This window comes from Saccopteryx bilineata, chromosome 4 (genome assembly GCF_036850765.1).
Source record: "Saccopteryx bilineata isolate mSacBil1 chromosome 4, mSacBil1_pri_phased_curated, whole genome shotgun sequence".
In the NCBI taxonomy this organism is placed as follows: domain Eukaryota; kingdom Metazoa; phylum Chordata; class Mammalia; order Chiroptera; family Emballonuridae; genus Saccopteryx; species Saccopteryx bilineata.
The window spans coordinates 143,778,624-143,797,580 of NC_089493.1; the positions used below are offsets into that span (position 1 = coordinate 143,778,624).

The 18,957-nt window shown below is 42.4% G+C and overlaps 1 protein-coding gene across 3 annotated transcripts in view; it reads left to right on the forward strand.

The window, feature by feature from the left end:
• The first annotated feature begins 4,071 nt into the window (after positions 1 to 4,071).
• The window catches only part of MPLKIP (M-phase specific PLK1 interacting protein), a 146,133-nt gene continuing 131,247 nt past the window's right edge, over positions 4,072 to 18,957 (forward strand). The window contains exons 1-2 of one of the 3 annotated variants that reach the window (XM_066272110.1): positions 4,085 to 4,760; positions 6,230 to 6,932. In XM_066272110.1, the coding sequence (XP_066128207.1) occupies positions 4,407 to 4,760; positions 6,230 to 6,430 (555 nt within the window). In that variant the 5' untranslated portion in view covers positions 4,085 to 4,406 and the 3' untranslated portion in view covers positions 6,431 to 6,932. Of the gene's footprint in view, positions 4,761 to 6,229; positions 6,933 to 18,957 lie in introns of those variants that run through there. The other 2 variants (XM_066272111.1, XM_066272112.1) reach the window with 2 other exon arrangements.

Consider the following 18,957-nt stretch of genomic DNA (forward strand, 5'->3'; position numbering starts at 1 on the left):
TCATATTTCTTTACTTAGGGCAAATAATAATAAAAATTTTAAAAAGAAAAAGAACAAATCCTGAGTTCTGGTCCTATGTCTACTTTCAATGCAAATTTAAGCAAACCACTTAACATTTCTTGAACAATTTTTCATCTGTAAAAGGCATGTGGTCTGTTCTTAGAAGTGATCCAAGTGGAATGTGCAGTGTTCCTAGTGAACAATAGAGTGAAGAAATAAGATGGAGTCACTATAGTTAAGTTGATAAATTACTACAGTCTAGTAGGTTAAGGTATGAGAAAACTCTTCTCTTCAGTAACCCTCTGATTATCCCCTGAAGGACTAGGGAAAGAATGTTCACATATAAAGATCATCTGACATACATTATCCAGGTCACAGGTAATCTAGAGCAGTGATTTTCAACCTTTTTCATCTCATGGCACACATAAACTATATACTAAAATTCTGTAGCACACCAAAAAAAAATTTTTTTTTTTGCCAATCTGACAGAAAAAAGGATGTAATTTTTATCCATTCACAGCAGACAGCTATTGTTGTATTGTTATTTTTTTTACTTGGCAATCCAGGGAAAGAGGTTAGTGCCCCTAACTAAATAGTCAGATAGTGCGTGTTTTAAAAATTCTTGTGGCACACGGCTGAAAATCACTAATTGAGAGGATTACCAACTTGAACCAACCCAGAGACTAAGAATACAGGCCTAATTCTTCTCAAGAACATAATTTTTACAATAAAAATTATGGACCAAGAAGGGGCCACATATTAAACCTGACAAGCATAGGGAATGTCAGCACGGTGGCCTGACAAACTCAGAGACCTAAAGTAACCACATAGGATGCTCTGAAATGAAAACTTCTTAACTAAAAGCAAGTCATGACAAGTATTCACATCCTAGAACCGTATCTTCCTTTACAAGGTCAATGTTTACCTTAAGTGAGCCTTTTTTTTTTCTTTTTTAGTGAGAGGAGGGAAGGCAGAGAGACAGACTCTTGCATGCTCCCCGACTGCAAGCCCACTAGGGAACAATGCTCTGCCCATCTGGGACCATTGCTAGGAACGGAGCCGTTCTAGCACCTAAGTCAGAGGCCATGGAGCCATCCTCAGCGCTCAAGGCCAATTTTGTTCAAACTAATGGAGCCACAGAGGCAGGAGGGGAAGAGAGAGGGAGAGAGAAGGGGGAGTTGTGGAGAAGCAGATGGTCACTTCTCCTGTGCCCTGACCAGGAATCAAACCAGGGACATCCACATGCTGAGCTGACAGTCTACTACTGAACCAACTGGCCAGGGTATTACTGTCTTTTTGCATCTATGAAAACATACCTTTGGAATGCCACTATAATCCCCTTTACCAAACCCCTCAGGGGACATACCCTCCCACCAGAGCAGAAAACCACAGAACCCATCATTGTTAGCTTGTTGCCCAAATACCAGCTCTACGCACTGTAAATGTTCATCTGTAACTATCCTGCACTCACCAATGGAAAAGAAGCCTTTGTTTCTCCGTTTTACTTTTTATCCAATCCCAGAGATTTCCCCACTTTGCTTTCTTCTGCCTCCCTAATCACCAACAGAGTTCATGAAACCCCCTTACACATCTTTAAATTGTAATGCATAAATTGCAAAACTGCCATTCTCTAAAGCATTTTCTCAATCCTTTGAAATTTTTGCCTCCTGGCATTGTAATCAGTTTAGCTCAAGTAAACTCATGAAAATTCTCCACAGATTTGGATGTTAACAGAATTCTTAGTTTTTCTTCTTCCAAATGCTGGCTAGTTGTGTTTCTGGTTTGCAAACCGTAAGACCCTTGAATAAACCTTTTTTTTTTTTTTTGTATTTTTCTGAAGCTGGAAACGGGGAGAGACAGTCAGACAGACTCCCGCATGCGCCCGACCGGGATCCACCCGGCACGCCCACCAGGGGCGACGCTCTGCCCACCAGGGGGCGTCGCTCTGCCACAACCAGAGCCACTCTAGCGCCTGGGGCAGAGGCCAAGGAGCCATCCCCAGCGCCCGGGCCATCTTTGCTCCAATGGAGCCTTGGCTGCAAGAGGGGAAGAGAGAGACAGAGAGGAAGGAGAAGGGGGTGGAGAAGCAAATGGGCGCTTCTCCTGTGCGCCCTGGCCGGGAATCGAACCCGGGTCCCCCACACGCCAGGCCGACGTTCTATCACTGAGCCAACCAGCCAGGGCAAATCTTTATCATTTATTTCTAACCAAAGCCTCCAGACTCTTTTTAGTTCATTTGACAAGATAATTATCAAGAATTTACTTGCCTGACCTGTGGAGGCACAGTGGGTAAAGCATGGACATGCAATGCTGAGGGCACCTGGTCAGAACCCCAAGTTTGCTGAGTCAAAGCACATAAGAGAAGCAACTACTGTGAGTGGATGCTTCCTCCACCCCTTCTCTCTCTCTCTTCTCTCTTAAAAAAAAATTACTCTCCCTCAATCCTCATATATATCTTTAAGAACGATGAACGGCACACTGTCATGCTTAACCTACCTGTCAAAAATGTCCCACTGCATTTCTTTCCCTTCTCCTTTTCTAATGCAAGTTCATAGCTGTAGAAGATAGCAAGATATCATCATAGGGAAGAATATTCTGGAACTGTAAACCAAGTAAAAAGACAATTTACAGCACTTAATTCTGCAAAATAATCTGTCAGTTAAAAAAATTAAGTTAATTTTGTTCACCACACCGTTATTTTTCTGCTCCCTCCCTCCAGAAAAAGTACATTGGTTGATTATATGAAAGGGACATTTGAGAATCAATGATAAATATAATGTGGCCTGCTGATCCAATAACTACTATTTGAGTGCTCAATTACCAGGCATTAAGGTAAGCACCAAAGGCAATGTCCAGAAAGAATTTTGACTAGAAGTATTTAATAAAGTGGATAATCTGGGGTCCTCAGGCATTAATTATATCACAGAGCCTTGATGAGACTATTCTGCCTTGACTGGTTCTACAACCAAAGGTGAAATTTGGTAAACCGAATTCTCTCAAAATAAAAAATAAATAAAAACTGGATCTGCATTCAGCAAAGCGGCCAGTCACTGGGCAGACCGCTGCCCTGGTATCACAGAGCCCAGAAGAGGAACGCAGCGCCAGAACGTGTGCAGGCCACCACGACTCTAAGACTAAGTTCTTTAAGGTTGTTCCCTGCAAGCTGATTTTAAGATTCAGTGACTATAACCCCAAATTATGAAGGCGTAAAAAAAGTTCTATAAAACTACAGTCAATATAAATTTCGAATTCTGAACAAATTCTGGGACAGCTGGTATAAAGTCATGCTTTGTTATACGTGAAGTGTCGTTCTTGAATTATCACATTTTCTTTATAACTAAGATTCTGTGAAACAATCAAGATTCTAAGAGCTTTGGTCAAATTTTGCTTTTTTGAAAATCAGTAACCCTGCTTCTGAGCCATGTCCCCAGCCTGCTAATCCAGACGGGAGTCAAGTCCTGCACTTGTTTGCACAGCCTCTCCAACTTCAAGGTGCTGGCTACAGCCCCTTCACAAATGCGGGGGTAAAATTTTTAAGTTGTTTAAACTTGGGGGACGAGAGGGCTGGAGTAGCCAAGAGAGGCGGGCCGTCGCCCACTGTGACCCCGGGGGGCCGACAATTCGAGGCACTGAGGGTTGGCGGGAGCGCGGACGGGACAGCTCAGGCCCGCGCCCGGCGGGGAGGCTGTAAGACCAAAGGGCGCGCGGCGGGGCAGCGGGATCTTCAGGGCAGCTCAGGTGCATTCCTCTGGGCACTGCCGGAGGTAGGAGGCTACGGGTCGCCTGCGCTGCCCGCACCGAGTCTGGGAGGGTACCTGATTGCGGGCGGCTGGTCCACAGCTGCCTCCCCCCCTCCCCCCCCCCCCCCCCCCCCCCCCCCCTCCCCAGCCGCAGATAACGCTGGTTCTCCGCGGAGCCGCGGTCTTCGCCAGCGCCGCAAGCATCTCGAGCCTCTCGGTCCAAGTGACAGGACCGCAGCGCGCGGCCAGCCGCCGCCAGGGGCGCCCACAGCCGCCTCAGACCCCGCCCCCGCCGGCCGCCTCAGACCCCGCCCCGCCGGCAGCGGGGGCGCCGGAAGCGGCGCTTTGGTCCTACGTCCTTTGCGTGGCTGGTGTCTGGTCCGTCGGTCTCGACCAAAGACCGCGAGACTGCACTGGTTATTACCGGGGTGGATGTTGAGCCTTTTCTTTATACCTTCTTTCTCCTGTCTTCACTTGAATTAGCTCAAGTTCAATAACTCACTATTACCATACACCTAGCGGAACCTTTGCGAAGCCGGAACCTTTGTGTTGTATGGCGCTGGCGGCCCGAGGACTGTTTTGGAAAATGACCAGCAATTCACTGTGACGAGTTTGTCGGGACAGTTCCGGGGACGATCAGCAAGGTCTTCGTCTTCGTCTCCAGATATGCACCGACCGAACTTTCGACCTTCGACTCCTCCTTACCCCGGCCCTGGTGTAGGAGCCTGGGGTAGCGGGAGCAGCTTCCGGGGTCCCCCGGGCGGAGGCGGACCACGGCCGCCCTCCCCTCGGGACGGGTACGGTAGCCCGCATCACACGCCGCCGCACCACACGCCGCCGTACGGGCCCCGGTATAGGCCCTACGGGAGCAGCCACTCGCCGGGACACGGCGGCAGCTTCCCCGGGGGCTGGTCCGGGTCTCCGTACCCTGGCGGCTACGCTGGCTCCTACTCCAGGTCCCCCGCGGGGTCCCAACAGCAATTCGGCTACTCCCCAGGGCCGCAGCAGACCCACCCCCAGGTAATAAATAGCCAGTGTTTGCCGAGCTTACTGTATGGCAGGCATGGTGTTAATAATCCCTGTACGTGGATTATTTTTTAATCCTCTGTGAGGTGAGACGCTATTTGTGCCCGCTTTGCAGATGAATAAACTGAGGCTCAGGGAAGTTAAATAACTGTCTTTAGATTACCCAAGAAAGTGGCAGAGCTCGCGCTTTTAGCTGCTACGCTGTCACTCGTGCGTATTTCCCTAATTCTGTCTCCGTCATATCACTGACTATTCTGAGCCGGAGTCTTGGGAAGGGGCGGCAGGGGAAACGAGTGAATTCCCGCAGAAAGTTCATCTACATTATAGGGTTACAGGCTGCTAGCAATTTTATTTTTCTTCTCCCCTCACCTCCTCCATCCTCCTCTTTTTCTGCCCCCCTTCCTCCTCCCATCTCACCCTATTCCCAGGCTTTGTTTTCGAGCTACCCTGGCTTCTCCAAGTTTTCTCTAGGGATATTCCGTGATAGTGAAAGTTTCCTGTCTCTCAGTGAGAGTGAAGACAGAACTTGAGAGTTTTTCGTTTTTGCTTTTTTTTTAAAATAGGTTATTTCTGGTGTGTTTAGAATTTTTGTGGTTTACAACTTGCATTTACAACTTTACTTAGGCAACCAACCCCAACCCTTGGCTAATGAGATGGGAAGGTTCTAGAAATTTTGAAGCTGTAAGGTAAAAAGTTTTAATTTACCTAACGGGGGGGAAAAAAAGGAAATTTTGAGGAAAAATCGAAATACAGTTATTTCTTATTTCATCACCAACTGCAAAGTTAGAAAACCCAGAGTATTTGAAGTCACAGTAGGCATGGAATTAATAATAAAAGAGCATATCAAGGTTTAAATACTTTTAAAAAAAACAACACTAGCCTGACCAGGCAGTGGCGTGGTGGATAGAGCATCGGTCTGGGATGCGGAGGACCCAGGTTCAAGACCCCGAGGTCGCCAACTTGAGCGCGGGCTCATCTGGCTTAAGCAAAATGCTCGCCAGCTTAGACCCAAGGTCGCTGGCTGGAGCAAGGGGTTACTCGGTCCGCTGAAGGCCCGCGGTCAAGGCACATATGAGAAAGCAATCAATGAACAACTAAGGTGTTGGAACAAAAACTGATGATTGATGCTTCTCATCTCTCTCCATTGCTGTCTGTCCCTATCTATCCCTCTCTCTGACTCTCTCTCTGTCCCTGAAAGAAAACGAACAAACAAACAAAAAAAAACACTAGATGAAAGAAGTGTTTCATGTCCATGTGAAGAGGACATGTCCCAACTTTCTCAGTCCCAAGTGTTATTATTCAGGGTCTCAAGAAGAGGATCCGCAAAGTGTGGACTTGGCATATGAATTTGGCTTCAAGAAACAACTTTCAACTAGCACTGTGATTCCAGCTAGCTTTTAAAGAAAAATTACCAGTTATCTTTACTAAGTGTTATTTTTTAACTGATGATTTTTTTTCTAAAGGGTTCTCCAAGGACATCTACACCTTTTGGATCAGGGCGTGGTAGAGAAAAAAGAATGTCTAATGAGTTGGAAAACTATTTCAAGCCTTCAATGCTTGAAGACCCTTGGGCTGGCCTAGAACCAGTATCTGTAGTGGATATAAGCCAACAATACAGCAATACTCAAACATTCACAGGCAAAAAAGGAAGATACTTTTGTTAACAGTTCTGAAATTCAACTGGAAGCTTCATATGTCAGGAACATCTTGGACAAAACTTTCACTTGTGTACTTATTAAGTTGAACCCTGACATGGTGACTTTGATTGAATAATTAGTTGGTTCTTAGTGTTTTTCATCATGTCAAATATTGTTGGTTAGAGAAGACGTATAGTAGGATAACTTGCAATATTTAGCTCTCTGAAAGTGCCTGCCACATTTTGCCAAATATTTAACATTCTTGGTTATATAATGGACATTTGTCATTTAATGTCTTTCCAGTGTTTTAAAATAAAACTTTGTATTTCTAGCTATATTGTGGTTTTGTCATATGCTAAAGGAGTAGAATTATTAAAATAATGCTTTGTAAGCAGAATTTATAAGTAAATATTTTGCTTGCTACTTTTGAAAATAAAATAGATAAACCATCCTTTGAGATGTAGATAGTTCTATATTTGTTCATAGGGAAAGAGGGGTAAGGGAAAATAATAAAGTAGATATCTGCTCCTATTCTAATCACAGTTTTATGTGCATATTTTATGTAATGCTTTTGTAAAGATGCATTGAAACTTAATTGGAAGTCACAGAAACTCAGTTAAATTTAAGTAAAAAAGAGGTTTTATACCCTTTATACTCATTTAACTAGAAAGGACAAGATCATACCTATTTTTGCATAGCTAGATCAAAGTATTTTGTGTTTGAATTTCTCAATATTGGGGAGTCATTTTCTCTTGAGGCCAAAGAAGATGGCTATCAGCAGTTTCAAATCCCTTCCATGTGAAGAGGACATGTCCCAACTTTCTCAGTTCCAAGTGTTATTATTCAGGGTCTCAAGAAGACGAGCTGCAACGGAATGAGGCAGCAACAATACTGCAAGTGGAGGACCCAATCTCTTCTGAATTGAGGTGCCTTAGAGAGATCAGTTACCCGATCTATTAATTTATTTATTTATTTATTTTTTTTTGTATTTTTCTGAAGTTGGAAACGGGGAGGCTGTCAGACTCCCGCATGCGCCCGACTGGGATCCACCCGGCATGCCCACCAGGGGGCGATGCTCTGCCCATCTGGGGCGTTGCTCTGTTGCGACCAGAGTCATGATAGTGCCTGAGGCAGAGGCCACGGAGCCATCCTCAGCGCCCAGGCAAACTTTGCTCCAATGGAGCCTTGGCTGTGGGAGGGGAAGAGAGAGACAGAGGAAGGAGAGAGGGAGGGGTGGAGAAGCAGATGGGCATTTCTCCTGTGTGCCCTGGCCAGGAATCGAACCCGGGACCCCTGCACGCCAGGCCGACACTCTACCCAACCGGCCAGGGCCTACCCAATTTATTTATTTATTTATTTTTATTATTTTTTTGGAGGGCTATTATCTTTAATCCTACCTTGACCTAACAAGCAGAATACAGCGTACAATTTTATTATTTAGTTTTGCAAAACTAATTAGATTGTTCTTTTCTTTCTGAGATGTAACACCACACCATCTGCTGTCTGATTCCTGACCTGCAGAAAGCTCCAGCAGGGCCAAGCACCACATCCTTGAGGCCTTCCCTGGATATGACCTTCAGTCATGTATGCTTGGTCTCGACCTTCACTTTCTCAGGATGGGAACAGAAAGTCAGTTGGTACTTTGGCTTTCCTCCAACATCTCCCCCCTTTTTCTTTAACTCATTCTGCGACATTATGATGTACAAGGAGACTTGTCCTCCAGAGTGACACAAGTCGCTTCTGCTCTTTCTTCAGACTAAGCAAATACAAAAACATAAAACAGCAATGACAATTAATGCACTTATTGTAGAAGCTTATAGTAATTGTAAATGTTTAACAGGGTTTAGTTCAGATAATCCATCAGCAATACTACTTAATAAAGGTACACTAGAAAGCACTTTCAGTTTTTCTCTAAAAGTGTCCTATATATATATCTTGTTGCAGTCGTTTGCGCATCTGAACAGGGATCCAGACTCCTGTACTGGCTTAAAGTATATACACAGAATCAACAGATTGATTATAATTAATAGAGGAGGCCCTGGCTGGTTGGCTCAGTGGTAGAGCGTTGGCCTGGCGTGCAGAAGTCCCGGGTTTGATTTCCGGCCAGGGCACACAGGAGAAGCGCCCATCTGCTTCTCCACCCCTCCCCCTCTCCTTCCTCTCTGTCTCTCTCTTCCCCTTCCGCAGCCGAGGCTCCACTGGAGCAAAGATGGCCTGGGCGCTGGGGAGGGCTCCTTGGCCTCTACCCCAGGCACTAGAGTGGCTCTGGTCGCCACAGAGCGACACCCTGGAGGGGCAGAGCATCACCCCCTGGTGGGCATGCCGGGTGGATCCCGGTCGGGAGCATGCGGGAGTCTGTCTGACTGTCTCTCCCCGTTTCTAGCTTCAGAAAAATACAAAAAAAAAAAGAATATAATTAATAGAGGAATTGAGACATGTATAAAAAGAACAATTCACACAGGTAATGAGATTAATTGATTCATTCCAGAACACAGGACCAATCACAAACATTTAAGGTAGACATACACAACCCTGTATATTATGAGATTCATTGCGTGTAAATGTCAATGAATAGGTTCCTGATTGATAAATATATGAACCTTTCTGTGTACTTTTATGATGTAAACCTATTCCAATTTTCCATAAATCTATATGTGTAAGTCCTCCTATAAAGTGAGGAGCCGGGGAAGGCATTCCTCCACCATGCCATACAGTAGGCTCTCCAGTGCTATTGGTAAATATGGTGTTATTCCCTTTTCCAGGTTAACTTATGTAAAGAATATTTGGTCCAAGCAGAGCCAACTGGGGCCCAATCAATGACACTTCCATAGGAAGTATTAAGAAGTACTCTTCCGATTTCTCCTTTACATGTTTCCCACAGCATCCAGCTATCTATCCATTAGTATGCCTTTGTTGACAATTAGGAAGATTGGGAGCACTATCAGTGGTGCCATTAGATGACTCATTCTGAAAGGTCCACCCTTGTAATATATATAGAATAAGGTGCTGTGACCTATTTTTTATAATAGATAAACAAACCTGTGATTTTATCTTTAAGCAATGATTTCTTGCACCTATACAAATGGGTAATCCATTTGAGCCGACATTATAATTTGATATAACCCATCCTTCAGGCCTTAAGGGTCAGGCCTTAAGGGTCTACGGCTATTAAATAGTTCTGGAAGCCAAACAGAATGAATAACATAAACAGAAAACGGGGGTGTCTTTCTAACGAACAGGTCTAGTTAAAGAAGGATTAGGAATATAAATTCAGTAAGAATAGTTGGTTCCGCTTACTGTTACAGACACAACCACCAATATTGCCAGGAACAGAGTCAAGGATGATTTTGGAGTCTTAGTCCCAATTAAAATATTTTCTGCCTCCTGGGTAAGTTTCTTCAGTTGCTCCCAAGTAGTTGGTTCAGTTTTTTGTGTTGCAGTTGTCTTCACCTTCACTTGTCTGATAACCTTTGGCTCTAGGCTTAATCTCTCTATTCTTCTTCTGGCGCTCAAAGATGTCAAATCTCCCACTCTTCCACTTCCAACTCATGTCAAGGGTTCAATTTTCTGGAAGGTATCCACTGGTCTCCTGTATCTGTGGAGATAAGAGCAAATCCTCGCTGCCCTATTTTGCCTACACTGCTGTTGTAAATCAGCAAACTGTCCCTGTCCAAAAGTTCATCTTGTGTAATATTAACAGGAGGGTTAGTGTTAGCATTCCGATTAGCTTGAATACAAGCCTGATCCTCCCACTAAGTCATAAATTATAAATATTCTGCTCTTGAAAGAACAGTTTGAGCTAACATTTCCCTTCAACAGAAGGAGGAGGCAGAGGCCAATTATGTTGGTTAGTTTTGAAAGGGTTAATACTACGGCACACCTCCACGTCGGAAAATTTAGACTTTAATTCAAAAAGTTGTTCCTTTTGCAGTATGTGGCCTGACAAGCAGCCAACTGCCTGGAGCAGTTTGAGACAAATTCTTGAAATGACTTATCAGGGCCCTGCTTAATTTTGCTTAATCCCTTTGTTTCACAGACCTGAGCACATCTTTACACACAAACAAGACAATTTTCAGCACAGAAACACAAGTATAACATAATTTTGATTAATCCTAATACTTGAATTACTATTTGACTTCTAACTCTGAATATATCTTATAATGCATCAACCAAATTAGCAAGTCTTAAGGATCCATTGTCTATTCAATTTAAATTTAAATGAGCGCTGCTTACAAGTTTTAATTTTAAGCCAAAAATGTAGGGATGAAATTTTTTCAATATAAGAGCCAGCATTTCCAATTTATGCATGCAAGAACTTAATTCAGGCCTTATAAAAATCACATTTTAGACAACATCAAACAAAAACTAAAACTAGAGTCAGACAAACCAGAGAGAAACCTAGGATTTCAGAGCACAATCAAATTAGAAAGATGCCTGCCTGATCTTAGGGCATTTTCTGACAGACTGATGGATGAGACTAATCAGAATCTCCCCGAGAAGAAAAAACTCGGTGACCACTAAGAGATTTTGTAATCAGATTCATCAGGAGTACCCTGTCTAAATTTCCAGGCAAAGAATAAGAAAGAAACAAAATGATAGTTCAGAGGATTGTAGCTAAAACATTAAAGAAAATCAGACCATAATAGGAAAAGCTGTAACTTTCCTAATACCTGAATCTCCTATCCATTCTCAAATTCTATAGCTGCTGCAACTGGAAATTCAGGTTGACCATGCTGAGACCTCTCCTCCACCCTAATTTCAGCTGAGCAGCAAACTCAGAGTTAATAAGCTCTGATAACCCACTACCATTGGACCAGCCTTTTAAAGGAATGATTTCTCCACTCTGATGAGCTCTCCAGAGAGAGTTCATTACTAATCTCCACTGTCATAAATTAAGTAAATTTTTTCCTGTGAGGGTAAAACAATAACAATGCCTTCTAACTAAATACCATAGTCTAAAGTTTCTCTCAATTTTGACTTTGAAACTATGTAACAATCTCTTAAGCAACTGCAAATAGGCATAGGCTTTGTAGTCACTTGATGGGGAATTAATTCCCCTTGTTCCACTAGCCCAGAGTAGGGACTTACTTGTCTGCACGGATCCCTCTGGTTCCCCTGGGCTGAAAACCAAAAGCAGTCTTGAAGTCTCATTTCCTCAAGTCCCTGTTTGGGTGCCATTTGTTGTTGTTATTCAGGGTCTCATGAAGAGGAGCTGCAAAGGAATGAGGCAGCAACAATACTGCAAGTGGAGGACCCCAATCTCTCCAGGATTGAGGTACCTTAGAGAGATCAGTTATCCAATTTATTAAGCAGAAACATGACATCATGCGTGAGAAACTAACAAGCAGAATACAGTGTACAATTTTATTATTTAGTTTTGCAAAACTGATTAGATTGCTCTTGCCCTTTCTGAGACATAACAGCAGGGCCAAGCATTGTGTCCTTGGGGCCTTCCCTGGACGTGACTGCCTTCAGTCATGTATGCTTGGTCTCGACCTTCACTTTCTCAGGATGGGATGGGAACAGAAAGTCACTTGGTGCTTTGGCTTTCCTCCAGCACCAAGGAAAACAGATTGGCCGTGCTGGCTTAAATCATGTTTGTGTAGTTCTGATCCAAAAACTGACCAAAATAGTGAGACCTAATTAGTTTGAACAATGGACCCACCTCTATGGTGAGATAGGGAGCTGTGATCTTCAGCCCCAGTAGGCCTACGTGGAGCAGAGAAGTGGTTTTCCACAGGAAGGAATGTTATGTATATTTACCTACAGTAATGGAAACAAAAAAATATGAAGAGCTATTTTTTTTTCCTAAGCACTTACAAACAAAACAAAGTCTATTTATAATATCCAGGCTTTGTAAAGATGTAGAGGTCATAATACATGAAAATAGAGCTAGTTAAAATTTTGTTTAAACATTCCCAGAAATGTCTAAAAATGAAATAGTCTATTTGAGCCATACCCAGTTCTATTTGTTAGGTCTTTGCAGAGGCAAAGAAAATGAGAAGGGAAGGATTTTAGATTAATAAAATCTTCATGATACCCAGTACTACTGCTGGTTATTTAACTTCTCTATGTCTCAGTTTTCTCATATGTAAAGTGCATAAATTAATAGTACCCATGTCATAGAGGTGTTGTGTTTCAGGATTAAATGTGTTTACATGTGTGAAACTCTTGGGCCAGAGCCTGGCACATAGTAAGCACTTAATTGTAGCTATTTCTCATTTACCCCTATATCCTCAGCTTTTAGAATGATGCCTGGAAAAATAGTAGGTGCTTAATAAATATTTAGTGAATGGGCCTGACCTGTGGTGGCGCAGTGGGTAAAAGCGTCGACCTGGAATGCTGAGGTCGCCGGTTCGAAACCCCAGGCTTGCTGGTCAAGGCACATATGGGAGTTGATGCTTCCTGCTCCTCCCTCTGTTCTATCTCTGTCCTCTCTCTGTCTCTTTCTCTCTCTCTCTCTCTGTGACTCCTCTCTCTAAAAAAATGAATAAATAAAATGTAAAAAAAAAAAAAAAAAAAAAAGACTGACCTGTGGTGGCACAGTGCATAAAGCATCCATCTGGAAATGATGAGGTCGCCGGTTCGAAACCCTGGGCTTGCCTGGTCAAGGCACATATGGGATTTGATGCTTCCAGCTCCTCCCCACCTTCTCTCTCTGTCTCTCTCTTTTCTCTCTCTCCCTCTCTGTCTCTCTCTCCCTTTATCTCTCCTCTCTAAAATGAATAAATAAAATTTTTTTAAAAAATTTTTAAAAAGCACTTTAAAAATAAATAAGTAAATATTTAGTGAATGAATGCAGACATTCTGATTATATTCACTATATTGCTCAGCCTTTATTCCTGTATATAAAAAAGTAAAGTAAATACTTTTCCCCCAGTGTATTAAAGGAAATGTCTTTATTCCCTAACATCTTGTCTTTCCAGATGATTTGAGGTAATGAGGTGTGATGAAAATTAGAACAAGTAGAACACTTTTTTTTTTATAAATAAATTTTTATTTTAATGGGGTGACATCAATAAATCAGGGTACATACATTCAAAGAAAACATTTCCAGGTTATCTTGTCATTTAGTTCTGTTGCATACCCATCACCCGAAGACAGATCATCCTCCGCCACCCTCCATCCAGTTCTCTCTGTACCCCTCCCCCTCCCCTCTCCCTCCTTCCCTCCCCCCACCCCCCCGTAACCACCACACTCCTGTCCATGCCTCTTAGTCTCGCTTTTATGTCCCACCAATATATGGAATCCTGCAGTTCCTGTTTTTTTCTGATTCGCTTATTTCAGTCCGCACAATGCTACCAAGACTCCACCATTCCTCTATAAGTGATCCAATGTCACCATTTCTCCTAGCTGAATAATATGCCATGGTGTATATGTGCCCCCTTTTCTTCATCCAGTCCTCTATTTTTTTTACAGTGATTAAAAGCCTTTAAGCAAACTCTTGGCCAATACAGCAAGAATCCCTAAAAGAGTAGTGTCCTTAACATGTTCCCCAAGTCCAAGTTGGCCCCATCACCATGTCAAATCCCTGAAAAATGCAACCCAGCCACAGTTCAGTCTGTTAGGAGCTGTCACAGGGAGCAGGAATCCAGGAAATTTCCCCACAGGAAAAGTCCGCATGGCACTTGAATTGTTGTCACTATTCTATACTTTGCAGCTCATGTCCAAGTCCCAATGACTGCTGCTTCTAGCTGGTAATGATTCAGGTAGACTGGAAAAAGCCATTTGCAGCATGTGTGGATATGGAGCTTCAGTTCTCCTCTGCCTGGAGAGTTGAGACCAGGTTGCTTTTCCCTGGAGCTCTGCGACTGTGGCCTGGTAAAGAGAACCTTGGGATACACTAAGCTGGGTGGCAAAGGTAAATTCATAATACAAGTTAGCAAAAGGAGGAAAGAGAGCTCTAAATTAGGAGTAGGTCCCAGCCTGAAATATGAGTGGGGTATTGAGGTAGGAGGGATAAAGGAAACACTATATATTAAGCAAAGCAGCAGAAAATAGGACTATCAACACCCACAACAGAGATCTTTGAGGGAAGAATAAAAAACCTGACTATTCAGGCAAAACATAGTTAAGTGGCCCTTGTGCGAATGAGATCAGTTTACCTGCTTCTTGGAAGAAATACCCTAGGCTCATCCACAGTGTCATAGATGGGGCCGACGGCCCTGGGCACCTTCAGCCTTCAGTGGCAAACCCCAGCTTTCTGGGCAACGTTAGGTCATAGGTGGCTGGAGCAGAGCTGGAAAAGACTGAACCCTCCCTTAGTGGAGCGAGGGGGAAGCCCAACTTCCAGTGTCCCTGTTTCCTCACAGCAGAGGCGTGTAAGCCTGGCAGGCTTTAGCTCAATGACCTTCCTTTCCACTATTGAAGCAGGACCCAGATGGCATCCTATGAGACCCCTTTGGGGTGTTGGAGCCTTTAAGGTTGTATCCTAAAAGCTGGTAGTTCCCCTGATCTCTATTGGGCTTTTTCTGCCTCTAGGTATCTTAAAAGCCATTCTCAGAAGATCTAGCTGAGGGGTTTGAGGATCCTCATCCGCCTATATAAATCTTTTCCATATATCTGGAGCTATTTGGAAAAAAGACAGAACAGTGTTATTAGCTAGATCTAATAAAGAAGGTAGTCGTTTGCAGGCGAAAAAGATTTGGTGTCTCCTGTTCATCAGCATTCAAAAGAAATGTAATTTTTTTTTAAGTAAAAAGCATGATATGGTAGACCTGTCAGAGTCATTGGCCTGGTGTGCAGGATTCCCGGGTTCTATTCCTGGCCAGAGCACACAGGAGAAGCGCCCATCTACCTCTCCACTCCTCCCCCTCTCCTTCCTCTTTGTCTCTCTCCTCCCGCCCGCAGCCAAGGCTCCACCGGTGCAAATCCACCCTGGGCACTAAGGATGGCCCCATGGCCTCCGCCCTAGTCACTAGAATGGCTCCGGTTGTAACAGAGCAACATCCCAGATGGGCAGAGCACTCCCCCCAGTAGGCATGCCAGGTGGATCCCAGTCAGGCGCATGCAGGAGTCTGTCTGCTTGCCTCCCCATCCCCATCCTCAGAAATATACAAAAAATAAATAAATAAAAGAAAAAATACTAAAAAGAAAAAAAAGGGGGGGAGCATTCCCTTGTGCTAAAGCTCCAGGGAGCATGGAGTGAGCTTGAGTATGTCCTATGTAACATGGAGCTCTATGTTGACATATAAGTCTTTGAAGAAGGAGGAACTGCTGAAATAGTTTATCAGCATTTGTCCCTAAGACAGCAGTCTTTATAGTGGGAACACCATACGTAAATATTTGTCTGTCTATAGATTAAGGGGGGAATATGGCAAATGCTGAAAATCCATGATCTTTGTGCCCCTCCGCTCCCCCAACCCCCTTCCTCTCCTCCCCCCACCCTGTAACCCCAACACTATTGTTCATGTCTCTGAGTCTCATCTTTATGTTCCACCTATGTATGGAAACATATAGTTCTTAGTTTTTTCTGATTTACTTCTTTCACTCAGTATAATGTTATCAAGGCCCATCCATGTTGTAAAAGATCCTATGTCATCATTTCTTATGGCTGAGTAGTATTCCATAGTATATATATACCAAAGCCTGGATATATATATCCACTCCTCCTCTGATGGACACTTGGGCTGTTTCCAAATCTTTGCTATTGTGAACCATGCTACCATAAACATGGGGGTGCATTTCTTCTTTTCAAACAGTGCTATGGTGTTCTTGGGGTATATTCCTAACAGTGGTATAGCTGGGTCAAAAGGCAGTTCGATTTTTAATTTCTTGAGGAATCTCCATACTGTTTTCCACAGTGGCTGCACCAGTCTACATTCCCACCAGCAGTGCAGGAGGGTTCCTTTTTCTCCACATCCTCGCCAGCACTTATTCTGTGTTGTTTTATTGATGAGCGCCATTCTGACTGGTATGAGGTGATATCTCATTGTGGTTTTAATTTGCATTTCTCTAATCATTAGTGATGTTGCACATTTTTTCATATGCCTATTGGCCATCTGTGTGTCCTCTTTGGAGAAGTGTCTATTCATTTCTTTTGCCCATTTTTGGATTGGATTGTTTGTCTTCCTGGTATTAAGTTTTACAAGTTCTTTATAAATTTTGGTTATTAACCCCTTGTCAGACGCTATGTCAAATATATTCTCCCATTGTGTAGTTTGTCTTTTTATTCTGTTCTTATTGTCTTTAGCTGTGCAGAAGCTTTTTAGTTTGATAAAGTCCCATTTGTTTATCCTGTCTTTTATTTCACTTGCCTGTGGAGACAAATCAGCAAATATGTTGCTGCAAGAGATGTCAGAGAGATTACTGCCTATGTTTTCTTCTAAGATGCTTATGGTTTCACAGCTTACATTCAAGTCTTTTATCCATTTTGAGTTTATTTTTGTGAGTGGTGTAAGTTGGTGGTCTAGTTTCATTTTTTTGCAGGTAGCTGTCCAGTTTTCCCAACACCATTTGTTGAAGAGGCTGTCTTTACTCCATTGTATTGTCTTACCTCCTTTGTCAAATATCAGTTGTCCATAGAGCTGTGGGTTTATTTCTGAGTTCTCTGTTCTGTTCCATTGATCTATGTGCCTGTTCTTATAACAGTACCAGGCTGTTTTGAGTACAATGGCCTTATAATATAACTTGGTATCTGGAAGTGTGATACCTCCCGCTTTTTTCTTCCTTTTCAGGATTGCTGTGGCTATTCGTGTTCTTTTTTGGTTCCATATAAATTTTTGGAATATGTGTTCTGTGTCTTTGAAGTAAGTCATTGGTATTTTCATTGGTATTGCATTGAATTTATAAATTGCTTTGGGTAATATAGACATTTTAATGATGTTTATTCTTCCTAACCATGAGCACGGTATATGCCTCCACTTATTCGTATCTTCCCTGATTTCTTTTATCAATGTTTTATAATTTTCCGAGTACAAGTCTTTAATCTCCTTGGTTAGATTTATTCCTAGGTACTTTATTTTTTTGGTTGCAGTGGTAAAGGGATTGATTCCCTGATTTCTCTTTCTGACAGTTCATTATTAGTGTATAAAAATGCCTCTGATTTCTGAGTATTGATTTTATATCCTGCCACCTTGCCAAATTCTTTGATCAGGTCTAGTAGTTTTTTGACTGAGACTTTCGGGTTTTCTATATACAATATCATGTCATCTGCAAATAATGATAGTTTTACTTCTTTTCCAATTTGGATGCCTTTTATTTCTTTTTCTTGTCTGATTGCTGTGGCGAGGATTTCCAGAACTATGTTGAAAAAGAGTGGTGAAAGGGGGCACCCCTGCCTTGTTCCTGATCTTAAGGGGATTGCTTTTAATTTTTGCCCATTGAGTATGATGTTGGCTGTGGGTTTGTCATAGATGGCTGTTATCATGTTGAGGTATGTTGCCTGTATTCCCACTTTGCTGAGAGTTTTGAACATGAATGGGTGCTGGACTTTATCAAATGCTTTTTCTGCATCTATTGAAATTATCATGTGGTTTTTCTCCTTTCTTTTGTTTATGTGATGAATCACATTGATTGATTTGCGAATATTGTACCAGCCTTGCCTCCCAAGAATAAATCCTACTTGATCATGGTGTATGATTTTTTCCATATATTGCTGGATCCGGTTTGCTGATATTTTATTGAGGATTTTTGCATCTAAGTTCATCAGGGATATTGGCCTATAATTTTCTTTTTTTGTGTTGTCTTTGCCTGGTTTTGGAATCAGAATTATGCTCGCCTCATAAAAGGAGTTTGGAAGTCTTCCTTCCTCTTGAATTTTTTGAAATAGCTTGAGAAGGATAGGAGTTAGTTCTTCTTTGAATATTTGGTAGAATTCACTTGTGAAGCCATCAGGCCCAGGACTTTTCTTTTTTGGGAGTTTTTTGATAGCTGTTTCAATCTCATTTGTTGTAATTGGTCTGTTTAGGTTTTCTGATTCTTCCAGATTGATTTTTGGAAGATTATATGATTCAAGGAATTTGTCCATTTCATCTAGGTTGTCTAGTTTTTTAGCGTACAGTTTTTCATAGTATTTTCTTACAATATTTTGTATTTCTGTTGTGTCAGTTGTTATTTCTCCACTCTCGTTTCTAATTTTATTTATTTGAGTCCTCTCTCTTTTTTTCTTGGTGAGTCTTGTTAAAAGTTCATCGATCTTGTTTACCTTTTCAAAGAACCAGCTCCTGGTTTCATTGATCCTCTGTATTGTTTCTTTAGCCTCTATTTCATTTATTTCTGCTCTGATCTTTATTATTTCCTTCCTTCTACTAGCTCTGGGCTTTACTTGCTGTTCTTTTTCTAGTTCTTTTAGATGCAGTGTTAAGTTGTTTATTTGAGCTTTTTCTAGCTTCTTGAGGTATGCCTGTAATGCTATAAACTTCCCTCTCAGGACTGCTTTTGCTGTGTCCCATAAATTTTGAGTTGATGTATGCTCATTATCGTTTGTTTCTAGGAATTTTTTAATTTCTTCTTTGATCTCAGTGTTAACCCATTCATTGTTTAATAACGTGCTATTCAGTTTCCAAGTGTTTGAATGTTTTTCAATTTTTCTATTGTGGTTGATTTCTAGTTTA